At 38.0% G+C, this 23,683-nt stretch overlaps 2 protein-coding genes across 4 annotated transcripts in view; one reads left to right on the top strand and one right to left on the bottom strand.

Moving 5' to 3' along the window:
* Positions 1-1,202, bottom strand: part of Fgl2 (fibrinogen like 2) — a 5,701-nt gene extending 4,499 nt beyond the window's left edge. Inside the window, exon 1 of the mRNA XM_008830774.3 lies at positions 541-1,202. Within this exon, the coding sequence (XP_008828996.1) occupies positions 541-1,135 (595 nt within the window). The 5' untranslated portion in view covers positions 1,136-1,202. The remainder of the gene's footprint in view (positions 1-540) is intronic.
* Positions 1-23,683, top strand: part of Ccdc146 (coiled-coil domain containing 146) — a 169,281-nt gene that overhangs the window by 73,049 nt on the left and 72,549 nt on the right. The gene's annotated exons all lie outside the window — the stretch shown is intronic.

Consider the following 23,683-nt stretch of genomic DNA (forward strand, 5'->3'; position numbering starts at 1 on the left):
TAGGTCTTAAAGCAAAATGTTTGGTGCACACATGAAGATGCTTTTATTTCACGTATACAGTCTCCCACTTTCTCTAGATATTGGGGAATTCAGAACAGCCCAATTGTTTGCTAAAACCTCAGAGACCACCTGCTGCTCTGTGGCAACCGGTCAGCACAAGAAAAACTGATTTCCAGTGAACTGAGTAAGCACACTGCATTTTTCTCCTTTTCCAAACAGTGCACCAGTAGACTAAATGCACTGACCTATGCAGAAGCTTCCCTCTGCTAAACTCCTACGGAGTTCTGGCATTAGCTTGGAAGGTCTTAAAATTGAAAGTGCTTTCTAATGGATACAGAGCTCAGTTTATTTTTTTAATTAGATAATATACCATTTCCATGGTCCCATTTGAGAAAATACTTGTTCCTCCTGCACTACCTGAAAAAAATAATAACCTGAAAGGCTTATTTGTTGACCTCTTCCCTCGGGTTAATGTTTATAGCCACTATCTGGCTATATACCTTTTATGGACAAATGATAAGGACGCACAGTTACACCTACCTGGCTGTGACTGGATTTGTTCTTGGTTGGGACACTTGGAGGAACATTTGCCATCCAAACTATTGACCACGAACGTTAGATTTGCCACTTTGTCGTCAACATAGTTCTCTATGTTGTTCAAATTTACGAGATGGAGCATCTCCAGGCGCCCGTGCAGCCCCTGGATCTCGTCTTTCGCGTTCTTCAGCTCGGAGGACAGCTTGTGCACCTGGCTCTCCAGTTCCTGGACTCTGTTGTCGCCAGGCTCTCCCTGCGCTCCATTCTTGTCTGGGGCTCGGCTGTCGTCAGCTTGCAACTTGCAGTCTTGGCAAGTTTTCTTCAGACTGTTGACGACTTCCTTGAGGGTCTGCACTTCTTTGAACACCTCCTCGATCCTGCCGAACTGCCCCGGAAGCTGGAGGGTCACTGGGGGCAGGGTGAGCTGGAAGGGGCAGTTGCGGTCCTCGGAGCACTTCCCTCTGCTCTCCAGATTGACCCAGCATGTGTCCTTGGCTCCCTCATCTTGGATTATTTTTGTCTCACTTTGCGCCACCACTAAAAATCCATAGGTAGCGAGGACAGCGGAGCTCAGCCAGAACCAGGTAGGAAGCTTCATCTCGCTGTGCGCTCGCCACAGCAGGCGAGTCGGGACCCAACGCTTTAATAGCTACACAGCTGCCTGAGTCAGGCTTTCTGTGTTGCCAGAAAAGGGCGGGCACGTTTGCATCACAAGTTTCAGAAACTGCACAGGAGGAGGAGATGGTCCTTACCAAGCGCAGCTGGCCAAACCCGGCATCTCATGTCGGTCAGAATAATACAGGTTAGAAGGATGGCAGACCGTGACGCGCATATATTCAAGCTTCAGTGTCACGGTTTTTAATAAAGCACAAGGAAAGTCTTTTGTTTCAAAAGTGACTTATGGTGCTAATGTTTGAAGCAAACATTTAATTATACTTACCTCCATTGGGGAGGAAATAGTTTAAAAGATTATATGTCAGTGTGCTCACTGGCAGTAAATGTAAAATGGAAATGATCCCCTTTTTCAGGAGAATGGAGCAGTGAGGGCCTCCTGCTTCCTTAAAGGATTTGATGGCGGAAGCTGAAACAGATGCCCCCTCCCCACCCCGTCTGTTTGTAAATGGAAAAAAAAAAAAAATGGCAAGAGAAAACTAATGTTGCCTTTTCCCCTTCTGACAGAGTAGTGTATGTAATTGTTATGCTTAAAATGATTAAAAGTGGATCACTGTCCTCAAAATCGGTGGCTGCCCGTTTCTCATCTTTGTAATTGCACTGTCATCTCTGGGGTCTCTGGGAGTTTCCCTCTTCCGATGGCTTTCCTTCTGCTCTTTCCCTCCAAGCCCTGGCAGTCAAGTCTCTGCTTTTTGCCTCCACGCTGGAATACACCCACCCATCCCCAGACACTTGGTATGTCACCCTGTCCAAAGCCTGTCAGCACTCATGACCATGGTTTTCTAATTCTCTTGCTTAGCAGCAGAGGATAGGAAAGGGGAACTACTTCAGTTAGGGAAACCTCAAGTTTATTTTGCATAGTGACACCTCTTAAGATTGCCTACTAAAAATGGATTTTATTGCTTAAAAATTTATTCCAACATAACTGACATAGATGAAAATCCAAGTTTTTTATTTGTACTGGTTAAAACATTGTTTTCTTTCATTCTTTTAGATATTTTATTTTTATGGGTATGAGTGTATAGCCTGCGTGTGTGTAAGTGCACCCAAGTCATGCAATGCCCGAGGATGTCAAAAGAGGATGTCCAACCTTCTGGAAGTGAAGTTACTGGCAGTTGTTAACCACTATGTGGGTGCTGGGATTCGAACCCAGGTCCTCTGCAAAAACAACCAGTGCTCTTAACCAGAGCCATCTCTCCAGCCTATCTTTCTTCCCTTCCTTCCTTCCTTCCTTCCTTCCTTCCTTCCTTCCTTCCTTTCTATCTTAAGATAGGGTCTCATGTAGCCCAGGCTGGCCTTGGACTTGCTATATAGCCAAGAATGGCCTTGAACTCCTGATCTTCCTGCCTCTACCTCCCAGGTACTGTGGTTACAGGTGTGAGCCAATACACCCAGCTTTCTTATTTCTCCAGCCTTATTGGACTTTTCTCTACAACCTCTTCATTCTAGCCAAACTACCATATTCACATTCTCAGAATATGACAGGCTCACCTTCTACTTCTAGGACTGAAGTTACTCCTGAATACTCAGGAGTCTAGGATACCAGCCCTGGATCTACCTCCACTGGATGTAAGTGTCATTAACTTTGCTGAGCCCTCACTCCTGTTACAGTGCAGGAAGAATTTAGATATTTAGGATTCTTTTCTCACTCAGGAATAAGCAATACATAGACTTTGAGTGCTTAGGGGAGAAATGTAGCATATAAACAAAGTTGTCTAACATGTCCTATATACCTTATGCCTCATATGCCTTTAAGGATTATCTCTCTTCATTCCATTCAGTGTATTCAAACCAATTTTAGACAAAATGTTTAACTCCTCTAAAAATATCTCATTTTATTTCACTTTCCTGGTCACTTTCAAGCCCTAACACTTCCTTTTTATAAGGGAGGAAGTAATAAATAATTTTGAAAGGAAAGACAGATAATAATATAGATAAAACTACTCTGTAAAATAGAATTATATGGGATTAGATTCTCTCACATTAACAAGCTAGATTATAAATCCATGTGTTTGTCAGTTAAGAATTTATTCTGATCACGGTGTGTTCAACACTATGGTAGAAATATATAATCCCTCATTCATCCATCCATTTTTTCATTGTAGTCTAATGATACCCCCTCTACATGCAAGGTACTCTCCTGGGTACTTGGGCTACATTAATAAATCAGAACCAAAAACACCTTTTCCTTCTGAGATAGGGTTACAGAAAACCTCATATTTTCTTCATGTTGGACTTTCTAATGGAATCCTAAACACTTAAAAAGCTTTCTACTGTGACAGAAGTATGGCTTTCTGATTCTTGAAAAGGACTGTTGGTTCATCTGTTTGAAGCAAGGATTTGCTTTCCAGACATTGCTGCTGCTTCTTCGGCCCTGAACACCCCACTTAGTCAAGATCTAATGGTATAGTTCTACCTAAGAAGCTTGGATGGGAAATGTAGGGAGACCCTGCACCTTCAGGAGCCTCTGAAAAATTCTCCAAATGAAAGTGGAAAGTTGCTTTATGATCAGTGTCATTGGCTCTGATGTGATCATCAAAGTTCTCAACTTGAAAACTTGTTGGTTCCTAACTGTGTGGTGACTTTCACCTTTACACCCCACTCTAAGGGGCTGAGGCAGGAAGGTCATACATTCAGGGCCAGTCTGAGCTACAGAGAAAGACTCTTCCTCAAAATACAAATAAATCATTGGTCCCGGATGACAAGGCAGCTACTAAGCAACTAGCACATGAATGTGGCACAATCCGCCTCACAGTGCTGTGCCATTGCTGTGCAGGTACTTTCACACAGGGTCTCCTTACATCTCCCATCTCTATGATTATCATCTGCACTTGCAGTTAAGCATGAAGGGATTCAAGTAGTAAGTGACCAGCTTCTGATTTGGCACTTTTGAAGAGACAGAGCTGGAATTTGAACCTGAAACTGATTCCAAAGTTCATGCCTTTCATCTGTTCCACACTGCCACACAGAGGGAAAGATGCACCCTGGGAAGAAATACTGGAATCTTGCTGAAGACAGCGTGGTGCTTAAATCAGTGCCTAGATCAGCTGGGAATGACAGGAAAGTTTTGAACAAGGAAATGGACTTCTCCCCCTTGTAGCTTCAGTTTTAGGAAAGAATCTTCTGCTAAAAACCAGTAAGAAGTGATGTTTTAAAGAGAGGCATTAGTGTGGTGTCAGGTGCTAGGTAAGAAGTAAGCTGGTGTAGTGGCAGGAGAGGCAAGGAAGGGAAGCAGATACTATTGCCAAGGAGTGACAGAAGCCAGAAGATCTGATAAGCAAGGAGAAATGGTGGAGGAGGGAGAGTGGAGAACTCTGAATAGGGCTCTGATTGCACCTAAGTCAAGGCAGTGATGGCAGAGGGGAACACAGGCTGGAGACAGCAGTAATAGTAGTGTTTCTGTTTTTAGAACATTGGCTTTTAAGTAGAATTGATTTCTCTAAGTAGAAAGAACTAACAAGAATTTGGACATCTAGGCATGAAAATCAGCACAAAGCAAATGTGGATACCCAGCCAGAACTAAAGGAACCAATGAAATGGTCAAAGAAACAGGATAAAAATTAAGGGAGTACAGTGTCATGAAGACCAGGAGGGAGGATTTAGAGAAGGAGGTAGCCATCAGAAAGAAACACCCACGAGCCAATTCCCACTACCCTGTCATCTTACTGAGGGTGGTCTCATAACCAGCCTGTTCTGCTCCCTCAGTCACCTTCAGGTTTCTCACCAGAGCAAAACTGCCCTCAGCCCACCCGACGATCTGTACTCACAGATGGACTTTTCACATCTACAGAAGTTCTTTAACATAATACATGATAAGCTTTGAAAGTGGCAATATTTAATTCTATCAGTCAGCTACATAAGAAAATTACTTTAATTAGTCTAGCTTTACAACATATCCAGGCTTCTTTTTTTATATCAAATATATTTTTTATACCTGGATCAAATTCTGAAATTTTCATTTCCCCAATTTAGTTCTTTAAGGAAATACATTGCTTGTATTTTTTAGCAATAAAAATAAGTTTAATGAAAATTATAATATTGAGAGCCTTTCATCGATGCTTACCTTGTTTACGTTTGTAGTTTCTCACTTAAATTCAGAAACCTTTGATCTTTTCTGATAAGAAGATAATAAATTCACACTTTAAACTTCTTGATTAGAAATATCAACAGTAAATAACATTTTATATCTATCAAAGGTCTTATTCATTATAGATTTTGGTAAGTGAACTTTAAAGAGGCCAAGAATGGTGGCTCACACCTGTAATCTCAACAACTAGGAGACTGAGACAGGAGAATTGCCATGAGTTTGAGGCCAATCTATGCGATAGAGTAAGACCCTGTCTTAAACAAAACAAAACAATTGGGGCTGGAGAGATGGCTCAGCTGCTCTTCCAGAGGACCCAAGTTTGGTTCCCAGCTCCCACATGGATGCTAACAACCATCTGTAACTCTAGTTCCAGGGGCTCCAACATTCTTTTGGCCTCTGCAAGTACTGCATAACACAGTGTACTTATGTACATGCAGGCAAAACACTGATACACATAAAATAAAAACAAATAAGTATTTTTTAATAAAGTAATAACAGTAATAAAAAATAAAGTAAAACTTTAAACAAAATCCTGGCTCTTTTAAGCAGACTACTTCCCTTCTGTTCACAGGCCCTGAGTTCAATCTCCAGCAACCCCTCCAAAAATTTTTTCCTGATTTCAAATATCTCATATAGAAACAGGAATTCCCTCATTTTGGCTAAAAAGCTATAATAACAGTTGTTGAGGAGGTTCGGACTAGAAATTCTCTGGAATGAACTCCTGAAAGTTTCTGAACCAACTGAAGGGTAGAGCAGAAGCATCCAAGCTTTACTGTTATTGTGATTTCAGGACACATATTGGACATTTTGAATAATATATATTAATTTATATACTATATAACTTATGTGCATTATATGTTACATATGACATTCAATAGATTTGTTATATAACTTCAATCATAATTTATCAAAAGTATTATTTTAATTCATTTCTTGATTATGGAAAAGTAAAAATACCAAACTAACTCCATGCTAGTGGATAATTTATGCAGAATACATGCCTTTTGAATGCCCATCCTTATACTCTTTCAGTTTTAAAAGACTCCAAAGTAGAGGTGGGAGAGATAGCTCTGTGGTTGAGTGCTTACTGTTCTTTCAGAGGACCCAGCATCTATTTGTCAGCTCACAACTGCCTGTAACTCTAGCTCCAGGGAATCTAACACCTTCTTTCGGCCTCTCAAGACTCCTTGAATGCATGAGGCACATATAAACGCATTCAGGCATACACACATATACAAAAATGATAAATAAGTAAATCTTTTTTATATTTTATTTATTTTTATTTTATGTATATGTGTATTGCCTGCATGTGTGTAAACTCTCTGGCGTCATGCAATGCCTATGGAGGACAGAAGAGGACATCAGATCTCCTGGAAGTAGAGTTACATACAGTTGTTAGCTGCCATGTGGGTTCTGGAAGTCGAACCCAGGTCTTTTGCAAGAACAGCCAGTGTTCTTAACCACTGAGCCATCTCTCCAGCCCTAAATAAACCTTTTTAAAAAGACTCCAAAGCTCATCTTACGAGACTATATCAATAAGATCATTTCCATTGTGCTGATACCTAAAGAAAATTTCTGAAATAGGGTAAATATTGTGGTTTTAGTATCATGAAACACACTGATAGCTCCTCACCCAAGTTCTTCATAGGGATCCTTTAAAACAAGATTTAAAGAATATGACATTCTGAGGCAAAGCATTAACTTCTTATCCTGTTTCTATTTTAATGTTATCTATGATTTGGATCATTTCCTGTTACTTAGAAGAGTGTTAAAGAGAAATAAAATTACTGATGATCATTATCAAAAGCTGTAGCATTGCCCAGCCCTTATTTCCTCTTAACCTAGTCACTGTTGTTTGTCCTGGCTTCTCCTGTTTGTGTACTTAACACAGAATTATTTCAGTAATGTTTACATGTATGACTATGGGACTGTGTTTTGATACAAAGTTTATTTGCAATAGATTCTGTTTCCTGCAAAATGATGGTAGAATAGACACAAAAGTTTTATCAGTCACACATAAATTTAAATATTCATCATTACTGTGATCATCTCAAAAATACAAGATGAGATAATGACAAGGGCATGCCCTGGTAGTTACTGAACCTCAGTGAAGAACATTCCGCTAACTCCCTTGCAGGTTATCAAGGCCCCGGGCAGCAAGGCTTGGAGTTGTCACCTGGCATAGGAGAAGGTCAGCGTAGAGAGGGATCTACAAGTTCCTCTACAGGTGTAGCATTTTAGGATTCTAAATGTTAGCAAACACATTAATTCCTGTGGAAAATTATAAAGAGCTACTTCTTTTCACTTAGCTATCCATTCCAACGAATATTTTGTGTTTCATGGACTCTGTACTAACCCTAGAGATAATAAGGATTTAAACAAACAACCACCACCAAAACCAGATGCATCCCTGACTTCATGGGAGCTTGAAGTTGAGAGCAGTGATGAGTTTCAAGCTAGAATCAGCCTTGGGCAAAAGCTATTTGGCCTTTAAGTGGAATTCATTAAGCACACCTTCCCTGAATACCTCAGATCCCATGACTTTGACCTTTTTTTCTGCTATTCCTGAAACGGCCATTTTTAGAATCATTTTCTACAAATTAAACCACAAGTTTGGCATCGGGTCTGTAAATAACTGCCACTGGGCTGGACTGGTGCTGCCAGAGCGCAAAGGAACCTCATGCTCTCTCCTTCACTAGCTTAACCTCTTCCCCTCAACCCACTTCCCTAACCCTCAAGAATCCCACATTCATAAAACAAGTGGAAAGTAGAAAAGGAAGTGTTTAGAATGAAGGATTCCTTTTTTAAAATTTTTTAATGTGTATGCGTGTGTTGCCTGCGTGTAGGTGAGTGCACCTGTGTGGTGCAACACCCATGGAGGTCAGAGAGGCTGTCAGATCCCCTGGGACTGGAGTTATGGACAGTTGTTAGCTGCCGTGTGGGTGCTGGGATTTGAACCCGGGTCTTTTTTTTCTTTATTTCATTTTATGTGTATGAGTGTATTACCTGCATGTATGTAAGTGCACCCGTGTCATGCAATGCCCGTGGAGGTCAGAAGACAGTATCCAATTCCTCTGGAACTGGAGTTACTGATGGTTATTAGCTGCCATGTGCATGCTGGGAATTGAACCCCATCCTCTACAAGAGTAGCCAGTGCTCTTAACTGCTGAGCCATCTCTACAGCCCTGCCTTTTTTTAATTTAAAAAATGTATTATTATTTCATGTGTATGAGTGTTTTACTTGCCTCATGTGTCGTACAATGTTGTAGAGGCCAGAAGAGGGTGTCAGATCCCCTGGAACAGGAGTTACAGACAGTTGTTAGCCACCATGTCAGTGCTGGGAACCCAACCCAGGTCCTCTGCAAGAGCAGCCAGTGCTTTTAACCACCGATCCATCATCTCTTCGTCATAATAATGGATAATTAAAAGAATACCTTTCTTGTGCAATGCTATGTTTAGCTTTCACAAAATTTCCAAAATTTAATGAGCATGAGGTTTATTAAATCCATAAATTAAAGTTTCTGGCAAATGCACAGAATAAAGATACAGTTTTATAAAGCTTGAAATATAAAGACTCAAGAGGTAAGTGTATCTGTTTTGGGTTTTTTTGGGGGGAGGGGAGTTGTTAGGGTTTTATCTTTTTATCTCTGCTGCTTTTCCCTTTATTCCATCCTGTTAATATCTTTGTTTCTGCATTAGGAACCAGTAAGGATGAAAGAAATTGTTGCTTTTGGCAACTGTAAAGCATATGGATGGGTTTGGTGTCTATTTTTCTCCTTTTGTCTAACCTATCAGGCTGTTCAGGCTGCTCCTCACTGCTTCACGAATAGCTAGCATCTGATGTTCATTATGTGGCCTGTCTTCTCTAATTTATCCTTCTTCCCACCCAAACATAGCAGATGAAAATGTAGTGTAGTAGAACGAAGTTGATCCCAAAGAGATGAAGGAAGTGGGATAAAGGTGACCAAAACATCGGAGCAAGAAGCAAGGGAGAATAAGCGGAAGGGAAGGGAAGGGGCTTTACCGTGATCTTTGTTTAATGAAGATATTAAGTCTGCCTATGAAATGATCTTTTTCCAGACAAATAAGGAGTGATAAGGAGTTAGATATCATGATTTCATGATTGGAATCAGAGCCTTGGAGCATCAAACACAAATGTCCTCTCCATGCTGACCGTGGCCAGTCTTAGTAATAGTTGCTTTGGCCTGTGTAATAATGTCCTTTGACAAAGTTAAATAAACATTTAGGATATCCAAGTTCCAAATAGCTCCACTTTACAAAATGTGTGATTCTAGCCAGCAGATACAATTTCCAAATATTGAAAGGAATTTTGCTCTTAAACTCCTTGCTATCATAGCAATTCACTAGAATTTCTTGAGTTTTTAATATTTTAAAACAGTGTGGAAAATTGCAAAAATCACACTGCCAGGTAGAGATAGAATTAGCATAAAATAGATGAAGTAGCTTTTAGAGTTCATGTGGCAACTTGGATTTTTATACAGCTATTTTAAGCTTCTTTTTCACAGCACCCTAAAACCTCAGGAAGTGTTGCTAGATCGTGTCAGCTGCAGCCCTTCATTTTACAGATAAGAAAACTGAAGAACTCCGTGCCTGACTGAGGCTACAAGCAGATTCTAATTTTTACACCATCTAATCCAGATGATGTCTTTAGGGTTAGAAAAAAGAAACATGTATGAAAATAAGGCTGTTCACATTTAAATTAAGTACAGTGCTTCTGGGATTTTAGAATATAATACAGTGTTTTAGGTCTCTCAGAATAATTGGGAGTTCCTAAATGTGCTATTTACATGCCTTGTTAGGTATAAAAATAATTCAGTTTTACCAGTATATACTAATATGTGTCTAAAAATATTTTTCCCAATTATCTTTCGATATTTGCTTGTGCATTCTCTCACAGAATATAAATTCTTAAAATAAAAATTATTTTTGTTTATATGTGTTCATGTGTGTTCAGGTGCATGTACATGTGTGCACATGCACACGTGTGTTCACAGGTGGAGGCTAGAGGACAAACTTAGGTGTCATCCCTCAGCTTCGATCCACTTTTTTTGTGAGATAGTGTCTCTCTCTGACCAGTAGGCAAAGCTAGGCTGGGCAATGAACCCCAGGGATCTGCCTGTCTCCACCTGCCTAGTGCTGGAATTAAAGCACATTTACCATACCTGGCTTTTTAAAATATGAGTTCTGGGAATCAAGCTCCTTGTGACTATGAGGCACTCCCCAGCTCCAAATATTTATTTTTAAAAATGTGGGTCCCACCCTTCCCAGAGCTTCATCCTGAAGACATATGGCAGTTAAAAGTAAAATTTTTTGTTATAAATGAAATGCTTGCCCATTTATTTGTGTGTGCATTTGTTTGTATGTACAAGTGCACATGTGTATGTCAAAAGACAATCTGTGGGAGGCAGTTCTCTCCTTAAATCATCTGGGTCCTGGGATTGAACTCAGTTAATCAGGCTTGGCAACAAGTGCCTTTACCCACTGACCCATTAGGCTGCTATAAAAGGCTAGAAAACACAGAAATGTTAGCAGTATGATGCATAAGTTCAGTCTTTAGTACAGAAAAGACAGGTGGGGAGAAGGAGATAGAGAGAGAGCAAGAGAGAGAGAGAGTGAGCGAGAGAGAAGAAATGCATGACAGCCACAACTCTACTACTTTTTTGATTGTGGATATAATAATAATTTCCACATATCCACGTTACAAAATTTACCATTTATATAGTAAGCAACTATAAGTAACTTCATCAAGTGTATTTGCAATGTGATTCATCTCTAGAAATTTTCATCATCCCAACTGAAACTCCATATCTATTAAATGATAAGTTCCTATTCTTCATTCTCCCCAAGGAGCCACTATTCTTATATAATTGGAATGATGAAATTTTTATCCATTTGTGTCTGGCTCACTTCACATAAGATAATGTCTTCATATTTCATTCATGTTGTTGGTAGGTATCAGAAACTTGTTATTTTTTTCAAGGCTGAATTATGTTGCACTGTTCGTTTATCTCACTTTTTTGTCTTTAAGTTCTTTTAAAGTTAATTTTTATTGACACACTATTTGTACATCTAAGGGATAGTTTGATGTTTCAGTTTGTGGGTTCATTGGGTATCATCAACACAAGGTGATTAACATATCCCTCACCTCAAATTTTATAATTGCTTTATGATTAGTACATTTAAAATTCTCCTTTGAAGCTGTATATGGTGGTGCATGCCTATACTGGCAGCACTCAGGAGGTGGAAGTACAAGGATCGTTAGTTTGAAACCAGCCTGGACTACAGAATGAAACAGTCTCAGAGAAAGAAAGAAAGAAGAAAGAAAGAAAGAAAGAAAGAAAGAAAGAAAGAAAGAAAGAAAGAAAGAAAGAAAGAAAGAAAGAAAGGAAAGAGAGAGGAAGGAAGGAAGAAGGAAGGGAAAGAAAGGAGATTGAAATCTTTTTTTATTTTATATATACAATGCATTACTGTTAACTATAATTGTCCTGCTTATAGGTTCTTTTTTAAATTTTTATTTATTATTTTTATTTTATGTGTATGAGTGTATTGCCTGTGAGTGCACCCGTGCTATGCAAAGCCCGTGGAGGACAGAAGGGGCTGTCAGATCCCCTGGGACTGGAGTTATGGTCAGTTGTTAGCTGCCATGTGGGTTCTGGGATTCGAACCCGGGTCTTCTGCAAGAACAAAAAGTGTTCTTAACCATTGAACCATCTCTCCAGCCCCCTGCTTATAGGTTCTTATAAAAACTTTTCATTAAGACTTACTGACTCTACAGATTAATAGGGTTTATTGTGGTATTTCCACACCAGCATACAATGCACACTAACCAAATCTAACCATAGTTTCCCATTCTCTTCCCATCGTCCCTGCCTGGTATCTCAAATAATCACTATTCTATTCTCTGGCAAACATTTCTTTTAGATCCCATTTTGAGATAGAACTTGAGGGCATATGTTTTGGTTTGTCTAGCTTATTTCATTTAGTGTAATGTTCTCCAGTTTCATTCATTCTATTGAGATTTCATTTTTCTTTGTGGCTGAATAAAACTCCACTACATGTACAATATATATGTATATATGTGTCTATGTATCTCACATTTTCTGTGTCCATTCATCCATTGATGGGCACATAGGCTGATTGAATGTCATAGCTACTCTGAATATTGCTGCAATAAACATAGACATGTAGGTATCCCATTGGTATACTGATGTCATCTCCTTTGGATATATGCCCAGATAACCTTGAACTTTGTCTTAGTTTCTTTTCCCAGTGCTGTGATAAAATACTCTGACAAAAGCAACTTAAGGGAGGGCAGGTTTATTCATTCTGATTCACAGGTCAATAGTACAGTCCACCATGGCAGGAAGTCAAGGCAGCAGGCTTGAAGTGGCTGTTCACACAGCATTCACAATCAAAAAGCAGAGGCTGGTGAATGTAATGCATGCTGCTGCTTAGTTCCAGGTTTCCACTCAGAGTCCAGGATGTCACCCAGGCATGGCTCCACCCACAGTGGGTGTGTCTTCCCACCTCCACAAAATCAAGATAATTCCCCACAGGTGTACCAAGAGGCCCATTTCTAGATCTTGTGTTGACAATGAACACTATAACTGACATATACCAGCTGGATCAAATGGCAGCTGGACCAAGTTCTATGGTTTTTGAGGAACTTGTGCACTTTATTAATAGTAGCTGTTCTAATTTACACCCATCAATAATATATAAAAATTGTTTTTCTCCACATCCTTTTGTTATTTTGGGGCTTTGTTAATGATCATTTTAACTGAGGTGAGACGGTGTCCCGTTATAGTTTACACTTCCCTCATGGTTAATGATATTGAGTACTTTTTCATATATCTGTTTTATCTTTTGAGAAGTATCTATTCTAATCATTTGCTTATTTTTATTTGGACCATTTATCGTGCTGCTTTTTTGTTTCTTATATATTCTTGACATTAACCCTTTATCAGCTAAATACTTGGCCATATTTTCTATAGGTTGCCACTTCATTCTGCTGGTTATTTCCTTTGCTATACAGAAGCGTTTCTAACTTGTTGTAATTTCACTGGAGTTTTTCTTCTGTGGTCCTATTCAGAAAATTATTGCTGGTGCCAATATCTTGAAATGTTCTCCCCATGTTTTTTTCTAGTAGCTTCAGAGTTTCATGTCTTATATTTAGGTCTTTGATTAATTCTGAGTTGGTTTTTATGCAAGGGTACAAAGCTTTTGAACAGGGGTGCTTGATAGAGGTGAAGTTTCAGTCTTCTGTATATATGTCATATTTTATCTTGAGGTTGACAGTCACCTGGGATTGGTTCCATTATTTACTATTGTGAATTAAGTTGTTCAGACTCTTAGTGTACAACTGTCTGTTCAAGTCTCTGCTTTAACTTTTTTTGTGTGTATACAGTATACACTCAGAAGTAGTATTTGTAGACCATATGGTATTTTCATGTTTTATTTTAAAAAATACTGTTTTCCATAGCCACAGCATTTGTGGGTGGGTGTGCATGTGTGTGGGCGTGCATCAACATGTGGATGGAGGTCAGATGTTGTCCTCTCTAGCTCACCACATTATTTTTTAAGATAGGGTCTCTCACTGAAACTAGAGCGTACCAATTAGCTAGACTGATTGTCTGGTGAGCTCCAGAGATCCGTGTTTTCATCCCTTCAGTTCCTAGGTTACAGATGTGCACCATCACACTAGGCTTTTTTGTGAGGGCTGGGGATCTGAACTCAGGTCCTCATGCTTGTGCAGCAGGCACTTTACCAAGTAAGCCATCTTCCCAGCACCCACAGCCATACCATTTCATATTTGTTTTTGTTGATTTATTTATTCTGTTTTTCAAATGATGTTTATTTTTATGTGCATGAGTGTTTTGTTTGCATGTAAGTGCACCCATGCATGTAATGCCCATGGAGGCCAGAAAAGGGCATCAGAACCCCTGGAGTTGTTAGCTGCCATGTGGGTGCTGGGAACTGAACCCAGGTCCTCCACAAGAGCAGCCAGTGCTCTTTACTGCTGAGCCATCTCTCCAGCCCCCTGTTTTGTATTCTTAAGTGCAGTAGGCAAGGGATCCTGATCACATTTCTATTTTTCCCTTTATGTATATACAAAATATGCACCCTAATGTTTAGTGATATTCATTGTGCTTCCAATTTGCATTTTCTAAATGATTAGTATGCTGAGCTTTTTCATGCGCTTGCTGACCATATGTATATATAGCTTTTATCTTATTCCTTTGCGTATTTGCAATTGCTTGTTTCTTATTGTTGTTGAATGTCAAAATACTTTTATCATTTTAGAATATTTTATGAATGTTTATAAATAGAAATTACACATAAATATATTTTATTTACATGCATATTTAATTTGCATGTCTAATTTTGCATGTGAATATATTTGTGTGCATATGGTTTATAGAAATTAAACTATCTTTTAATAGTTTTTACTTTTTGAAATTGTGAAATAAAGTATACACACATTATAGTATCCAAAGTATAAACATGTGATTCAGATAAGTTCTCAAGAAATCACCACCCAAGTTGAAAAATAAAGCACTGCCAGGATCCCAGAATGCCCTCATGCCCCCTCCCAGAATGCCCTCATGACCCTGTTTTTCCTTTTTAAAAATTAAAAGGATGTTAGACATGAGAGACTACCTGTGCTCCAGCAGATGGTCCAGAACCCATGCTCATACAGATAGAACTAAGTAGATTCAGGGGGCTTAAAAAACATAGCACATGAAGCTGGGAGGGAAAGTGGGGGCAGAGCAGGGAAGGACTTGTAGGGGAGGAGATGGGAAAGTGGAATTGATAAAAACACATCTGATGCATTATGAAATTCTCAAACAACAAAAAATAAGGAAAAAAGAAACAAAGAAAATAAATGAATTAGAAATCGAGTAAGAGTTCAAATTCAACCTGGCAGGTAGCAGCAGTGCCACTGTGACTGGGAACCTGCCATCTTCTGATTGCTCAGTTCACACATTACCCACCGTGCTAGTGTGTCCCTGTATCCATAAGCACATATTTTCTTTTTAATTCTAAACGTTTCATTGGTGTATGTTCATTGTACATAGTGTTGAGTTTCATAAAGATTTTTTTCACGTATATTATGTACTTTGACATATTCATTCCAGTCCTGTTTCTTCCCCTTAGTGCACCCTCTGGCTAGTCTCCTTCTCGCCTCCAGTCTCCCTTCTGTTTTCAAGTCAGGAAATGTCTTATGTATTGATAAAGAATTCTAGGACCCACTAATAATAAAAAATGTGATTATTTTTCTTTCTAAAAAATTACCTTTTGCCAAACATGGTGGAATACACCTTTAATCTTAGCATTCAGGAGGCAGAAGCAGGTGGATCTCTGTGAGTTCAAGACCAGCAAAATTCAGGTCAACCAAGGCTGCATAGTGAGATTCTGTCTCAAAAAAATATTTTGTAGTTGGTATACAAAATAATGGGTTTCATTTTGACATCATTGTAGTTTGTTCACATTTGTTACCCCCATTATCCTTCTTCGTCCCCCCTCTCCTATTGAACTCCTTCTACCTTCTATGTTCATGGTATATATACATCTATGTCATATATAGGTCATACATAGGTCATATCTACAACTGTTTAAATCTAGAACCTGCATATGGGAGAAAACATGACATTTGTCTTTCTGAGTTCATTTAGGATGATTCCTTCAAATAAAATAATTTCATTCTCTTTTACTGCTGAGTAAAATTCCACTATGTATATGTACCACATTTTCTTTATCTATTGGTGGACATTCTAGGCTGGTTCCATATTTTGGTTATTGTGACAGCTTCAATAATCAGCACAGATATGCAGATATCTCTGTAGTATGCTGACTTAGATTCTCTCAGGTATACACTCAGGAATGGTATACATGGATCATATGGTAGTTCTATTTTTCATTTTCTGTGAAGCCTTCATATTGATTTCCATAGTGACTACACAAATTTACATTCCCACCAGCAGTGTATTAAAGTTCTTTCCTTTCATCCTCGCTGGTATTTGTTGTCAGACTGAGTTATCATTCAAGTCCCCACTTTTTTGAGTTCTTTACAGTGTCTAGATGTTAATACCCTGCCAGATGGATCATTGACAACAATTTTTTCAAATTCTGTCTCTTCATTCTACTGCTTGCTACCCTTACTGTACAGAAATATTTTAATTTCAAGTGATGCATTTGTTATATCTTGTACTTTTTTCCTGAGCTATTAGTTCTTTTCAGGAATTACTTGCTTATGCCTAGATCTTGAAGTGTTTTCTCTGTTTTTATTTTCCTTACAAGTTTCAGGTCTTACACTGTACAAGGTGAGTCATAGGGATCTGTTTCATTTTTCTATATATGGATATCCAGGTCTTCTAGCACTATTTGTTGAAAAGGCTGGTGTGAGTGTGTGTGTGTGTGTGTTTGTGTGTGTGTGTCTGTGTGTGTGTGTGTGTGTGTCTGTGTGTGTGTCTGTGTCTGCGTCTGTGACTGTGTGTTTCTGGGGATTGAATCTAGGACCTTGTATATACTAGAAAAGTATCTTTTCTCCAATGCATGTTTTTGACAGCTTTCTGCCCCTGATTTTTATGATCATGCTATATTTTCTTTGTAGTTTTACCCTGAACACCATAGTTTTATTTCTTTTAAACTTGATGAACTAGAATCACACAGAAAGTTCTTTCTGTATTTATATTATTTCACTTTATTTGTGAGAACCATCAGTATTTTCACATGTATCTTTCAATTGTTTGCTTATTCCACTAATTTTCCATTATATTTCCAATACATAGAGGGCATTTCTAATATTCATCTTTACAAATAATGTTTCTTGAACATCCTTGTATACATTCCTTTTAGTATACATGTGCATGCATCTCAACGAAATGTTTACCAAGGGATAGAATTGCTTCATTCTAGGATTTGCATTTATTCTACTCTGAGGGATCTTTTCCAACGGTATTTCCAACATTTCTTCACATCACTTCACACCCTTGTACTTGATATTGTTAGTAACTTGTGCTTTTTGTGTCCATTACACTATATCTGCATAGTTACTGTTAGCAAGTGTAGAGTGAAAAGTAGTATTTTAATTTGTTTCACTACTCTCATTATATTTTAATAATCAATGTTATTTTGCCTCCTGGCTTTTAAGTTATTTTTTGTAAATTTCATATATGAGTACTGTATTTACATTGCTTCCATTCTTCCCTCCCCCCTCCAATTCTTCTCACAACCCCAGACTCCCTTCCAATTATCTTTCCTCTTCTCTAAAATATATATATATATCTTCTTTATATATGTATAAAGATGCTATTATGTATATGTGTATAGGGCTGACACATATTATGTATATGTGTACAGGACTGATTACTTGGATTGTGTAACCTATCAGGGAGCTCCTCCTTGAAGAAACTGATTCTTCCTCTCTCAGCAGCCATTAATTGCTTATAGCACTTCATCTAAAGGTGCAGCCTTGTGAAATTTCCCCCATCCACATTGGCATGTCAGTTGGTATTGTCATTTCGTAGGTCTTATTTAGGCAACCATATTGTTTAGATTTCATGGGTACAGCTTCCCTGTCATGTCTGGAAAATGCTACCTCACAGCAGGTACCTTCTGGCTCTTGCAATCTTTCTGCCCCCTTTTCTGCAATATTCCCTGAGTCTTAGTTGAAGGGGTGCATTGTAGATGAATCATTTGGAGTTGGGCACTGCACAGTCACTTATTCTCTGCATTTTGACCAGTTATGGAACTTTGTAATAGTCTCCATCTGTTGTAAAAAGAAGCGTCTTTGATGAGTGGTGAGAGGTACAGTTATCTGTGGGCATAAGGATAAGTATTTAGATTACATTAAGAAATTACATTGATTTAGGAATGTGACAGTAGTGGGTTATCCCCTAGAGTGTATGACCTTTCCAACCACAGTATTTGAAGTTTACAATACCAAGCATGAATTCCCTCCTGTTGAATGGGTCTTAAGTCCTATGAGACAGCTGTTGGTTACCACAAGACAACAGTGCCATTATTGCACCATTAAGAATATTTTGTTGGGACAGTCATCTTTCTGATTGATAAGCTTTACAGCTGGATAGGACTATTAATTTTTTTTCTCTGTTGACAGCTTGCATAGAATCTTCTGATACCCTGAGAGCTAGACCTCAGGGAGGAGGCTGCCAGGTCAGTTCCAGGTACATTTCTCTAAGTCTTCTGTCAAAGTGTGTGATGCCTTCAACAATAAGATCTTACCTTTAAGTTCTGGGAGGCAACTGAGGGCTGTGGCATTAGCCTATATTATTTTTGGCTCTCCAGGACTCCTGACCAACAACTCAAAGTGAGGTTTTCCTTGCCTGGCACTGGAATTTTTGGCTTATTTACACTACATACATATATTTGTATATATTTTTAAGTCAGCTTATAAAATAATGCTTCCCTACAGCTTTTTCAGATATCTTTATCTTTCTTCCCTCTCTCTCCCACTACCTCCTCCCTCTAATAATAAAGTCCCCCCATTTTTTCTATTTCCCCTTTGATAGTATTAATTTTTATAATTAACATGTAATAAAATGTGTTTATCTGAAGTTAGAGTGGGAAATAAGGTAAGTCAGCAACACATCATTCTGAAATATATCATTAACCATTTGAGAAAGGAGTAAAGTTAGGTTTTACCCCTGCACTTAATGTCAATTCTAGAGTATTATAATCCAATACAAAAACTAAAATAATGAAAATTAGAAAAAGTGTCTAGCAAACCCATTACTGTTACATATTCAAAGGAAATGAAATTGTATGTTGAAGGGGTATCTGCACTTCCATGTTTGGTATAGAACTATTCACAATAGCCAAGATATGAGATCAACTTATGTGTCCCATCAGCAGATGGAAATATGAGGGAAATGGGTTATATGCACACAATTGAATACTGTTCAGCCTTTGAGAAGAAGGCAATCCTATCACTTGTAACAACACATATGAACTTGTAGGATATTACATAAGTAGGATAAGCCACACACATAAGGACAATGACAAGTAAATGATACTGCATGACTTTGCTCATATGTGGAGGCTAAGATATCTGATGTCATTAAAATAGAACTGCATAGTTTTTACCAGAGCTTAGTGATTGAAGGACAGGAATGGAGAAGGTGTCAGTTAAAGAAAAAAAATGTTCAGTTAGATACAAGAGATAAGTTGAAGATATCTGTTGTATAGTAGCATTCTTGAAAAATGCTAAGAGTGGGTATAACATGTTCTCACTCCAGAAATATGTTAATTAGAGTAAGTTGTTCCACAATGTGTATATAGTTCAAAACAATATGCCATATGTGACAAATATGTGTAATTTTATATCCATTTAGAAAACTTTAAGAAATCAGAAGAAAATATTGAATGGGAAATGATTAAGAGCTATGAAATTCAATATGTAAGGATTCCACATCAGTCCTATAATTAAAAATCAAATGTTAAACTTGAAAATATATACAAATGCTAGAAACACAAGGGTTTAATGCAAAGTATTTAAACAGTTTTTAAAAATCAAAAAGAAAAAGAAAATCAGCATAATAGAAGAAAAGAGGTTATAAAATGTGTCATTGGTGCCTATCCTCACCAATGAAAATTAGTTATTTGGGGCATATAATGTTGAAGGAGTTCTATACGAATAATTGATTTTCAGATTTTTAAAAAATATTTGAAATTTTTTTAATTTTTATTTTTTTGGTCTTTTGAGACAGAGTCTCCCTGTAGCCCCAGCTGTCCTGGAACTCATGATATGAACTTGAACTCACAGAGATCTGCCTGCCTCTGCCTCCCAAGTGCTGGGACTAAAGGACTGCACCACCACGCCTGGCTGATATTCAGATTTTTTTCTTTCAGTGCTAGGGATTAAATCCAGGGTTTCACCCATGCTTGGCAATTATTGTGAGACTAGGCTAAATCCTAAATCCATAATATTCAGTTTCAGTGAACAAATTGAGAGTGAGCACATACGCTTTTGGTGGAGACCTACTTCATTTACTTTCTAAACAGACTATGTGATATCTGTTTCAAATATCTTAAAATGTATATATGCTACATGTTTACAATTTTGCTTCTGTAACTTTACCTTAAGAAAATAATTTATAGCTGTATAGTGAAATATATGTGTAGGCACTGTGCATGGACAGATATGTATATGGATGTATGTGCATATAAACATGTTTTTGCCTATATAAAACAGGAGGCCAGTGTGAGCAGGTGTTTTCTAGGCCTTCTGGTTTTTACATTGATATGGCTCTCTTTATCATATAGTGTAATTATCACAGATTTCTAAGACATTTTAAATCTGAAAGAGAAAGTTCACCTGGATCACTCTTTTAAATTTTCAATAATCTATTATTCAAACTGTCTCATGAATTTTAGATTTCAAAAATCTCCATGATTAATTTGATAATCATCTTCTTTTGGTGTATTTTTTGTTGTCTGAAACATCTGAAACATTTGCTCAGTTCTTTATTTGTGCTTCCCCATATGCCTTGCTAGTTTTCTTTACAAGAATCTTTCATGTCTCTTGTTACTTTGCTTCTAGATTTTATTATTTTCCATGCTGCTCTTGTGAATGAGATCTTTCCTTCAACTTTTCACACTGGCTTTTTATCTTATTTATTTATTTGGTCTTTTTGAGCCAGGGTGTCCCTGTAGCCACAGCTGGCCTGGAACTTAGTATGTAGACTAGGCTGGTCTTGATCTCACAGAGATCTGTCTGCCTCTGCCTCCTGAGTGCTGGGATTAAAGGCATGTGCCACCACACCTGGCTACACTTGCTACTTTTATTAACTGGAAAGCTATATTTTTGTACATGCCTCTTGTAAATGATTACCAAACTGCAGTAATGATATTTATTTGTATTTCTCATGTAGGCATTTATCTAGCTACAAATAATGGCCTTCTATACTTCCTATATGTGTATATTTTCTTATCTGGGTGCATGTAAATATTTCCCGAGTTATGTCCAATGAGCACCCTCTACTTCTGATTTTAATGGGAATACTCTAAATTTCCTTAATTAAGTAGATGCTGTGTATATTCTTGAAATTAGCTTGTGACCAATAGCAAATTCTCAGTGGTTCTCAATTAAGCCTATACATGTTGCTCTCTGATTCTAGCTTACATGGCAAGATGTAGTTTGGTGTAATTGAAGCTTTTCATTCAAGAGGTTCAGTCATTTGTCCCAAAGAGTTCTCAGCAATCTTAATTTCGTTTGCATTATTCTGTATTGCCTCCGTAGTACTGAGGTTTATTTAGGGGAGGCATCTGCATTCTTTTCCCTCCATTTTCTAGGTGATGCTATGAACTTTCACCCAAAGACACAGAGTGTTGTTCATCTCTCTTTTGGTGATGGTTCCCACCACTGATGACCCTTGCCTAGATCCACTCATTCACTAGGGAGTGTGAAATGACAGAATCACAACACTATCATGTCTTCTTCATTTATTAGAGTCCTTCAAAAAAGAAAAACTTCCTTTCAACTATATACTTGCAATGAAATGGCAAAACTCTATTTTGTTCAAGCTGGCTTTTTGCTTTACTCTGTTTTTGCCCAGCCATTCCCACTGTAGCCAACCAGGCAGAACGTCTCATGCAGGCAGTTTCAGGGAGTACATTGTTTCTACAGTTCTGGGAAACTTACAGGTAGCCAGGTAGCTCAACCAGGTAGCACGTCCTCCCACCTAGCCTAACCAAAACTTTTTGTTAACTGAAAACCTCTTTGTTAACTGACTTGGTCTGGTGTAACTATGGTGATCTGATGTAACTATGATTGTTGGCTTTGCCCCTGGCATGATGTAATTGTGGTTTTAAGCTTTATAAACCCTGCCCTACTTATCCTCAGAGTCAGGAGTTCTTTTGGGCATTAGCCCCCTCTCTGACCACTGACTAATAAGGGACTCCTAAATCAACCATCAATATCTGACGTTCCTCTGTACATCTTGCTCAGCAGAGTTCATGCAAGAAAGGCATGCTGAATACTTGATTCATTTCTTTGATTCTCCAGTTTAAAATGCTTAATTAATTCCCCAGTGTCTTCAACAAACGTGAGAAGGGTTGTTTTGTTTTGATTTTCCTTTAAACAACTGTGAACTCACTTACTCAAATAAAGTTATCATTATTGATGTTCTACCTGGCCCACTTTGGTCAGTGGGAATCCTCTGGCATAGCTGAATCTCTTTTGCTTGGCTCTGGTAGTCTGGTAGTTTCACTTTGTGGTATGACAAGATATTCAGTGGTTATTTGTGTCTATATTCCAAACCTAGAGTCAGTCATTTATCCAAAGAGTCCCTGCTTCTTTTAGTGAGAAGTACTATTTGTAGACAAGAATCTGAAGCCCAGAGATATTCATTCATAGAGACTTTGTCTCTACATCTTTCAAAAGACAGTTGGGGAGTGTATATTTTAAGATAAAAATATATCATGTTACTATTAATTCTAAGTCAGTAACAACAAATTTATGTAGACTCTTCAATGTTATAGATGTCTTTTTTTACACATCAAAGCCTACATTTACAATGACCCTGATGATTTCACCAGCCCACAGTGAAACTTAATTGTTTCAGAATAACTCTTCCAACAATGTGATTATAGAAAGCAGATGCAGATCTTTTTTCCTCAGGGAATGACCTAGTTATGATTTGTAGTAGAATTGGATTGGTCTCTCTGCACCAGCTTGAAAGACTTATGCTCAATTTTTAAAATTTTAGCAATTGCTTTTAAATTTTATAGCTGAAATAGTATGTTGTTCTACACTGTATCTACAAAATAAAAAGTATTCAAAGAATTCACGCTTCTGCCTGGAGCTCCTCCACCCTGTTTCCTCCCTCTCCTATCATAACTCTATTTTAAGGGTTTTCATTCCTTTATATTTATAAATGTCTTTTCTCTATTCATAATGTAGCTTCTGGATTTAGGAAAATTTAATACTTCATTCATAGTGGTTGTTTTAATATTCATATGATCAGGTAATACCCTTATCTCCTAATTTTTAGAAATGGAAATGGAATGACCTAATATATCTTCTTCTACCTTTCCTCTATTCCCAGGATTGATTTGATAGAGTTTCCTTCTGTGGATACTGTATACCCCCAAACAGTCTTTATGTCTCTCAACCTGGACTCCACTGGTCTTCGTGCTTTGTACTGTTTCCATGTCACCAGCAAGGTCACTCATTTCTGAATTTTTCTATTTCATGGAATAGAATTATGGTTAAATTCCTGCAAAGCCTCTGAACAGCTTTGTCACCTCATTCATGTTTCTCAACCATCTTGAGTTTTCTTTCCTACCTATAAATTTTAGATGACAATATCAACTTCAGGTGTTACAAGGATTGAATGAGAT

Source organism: Nannospalax galili, unplaced genomic scaffold, assembly GCF_000622305.1.
Source record: "Nannospalax galili isolate Female #2095 unplaced genomic scaffold, S.galili_v1.0 scaffold312, whole genome shotgun sequence".
NCBI lineage: Eukaryota > Metazoa > Chordata > Mammalia > Rodentia > Spalacidae > Nannospalax > Nannospalax galili.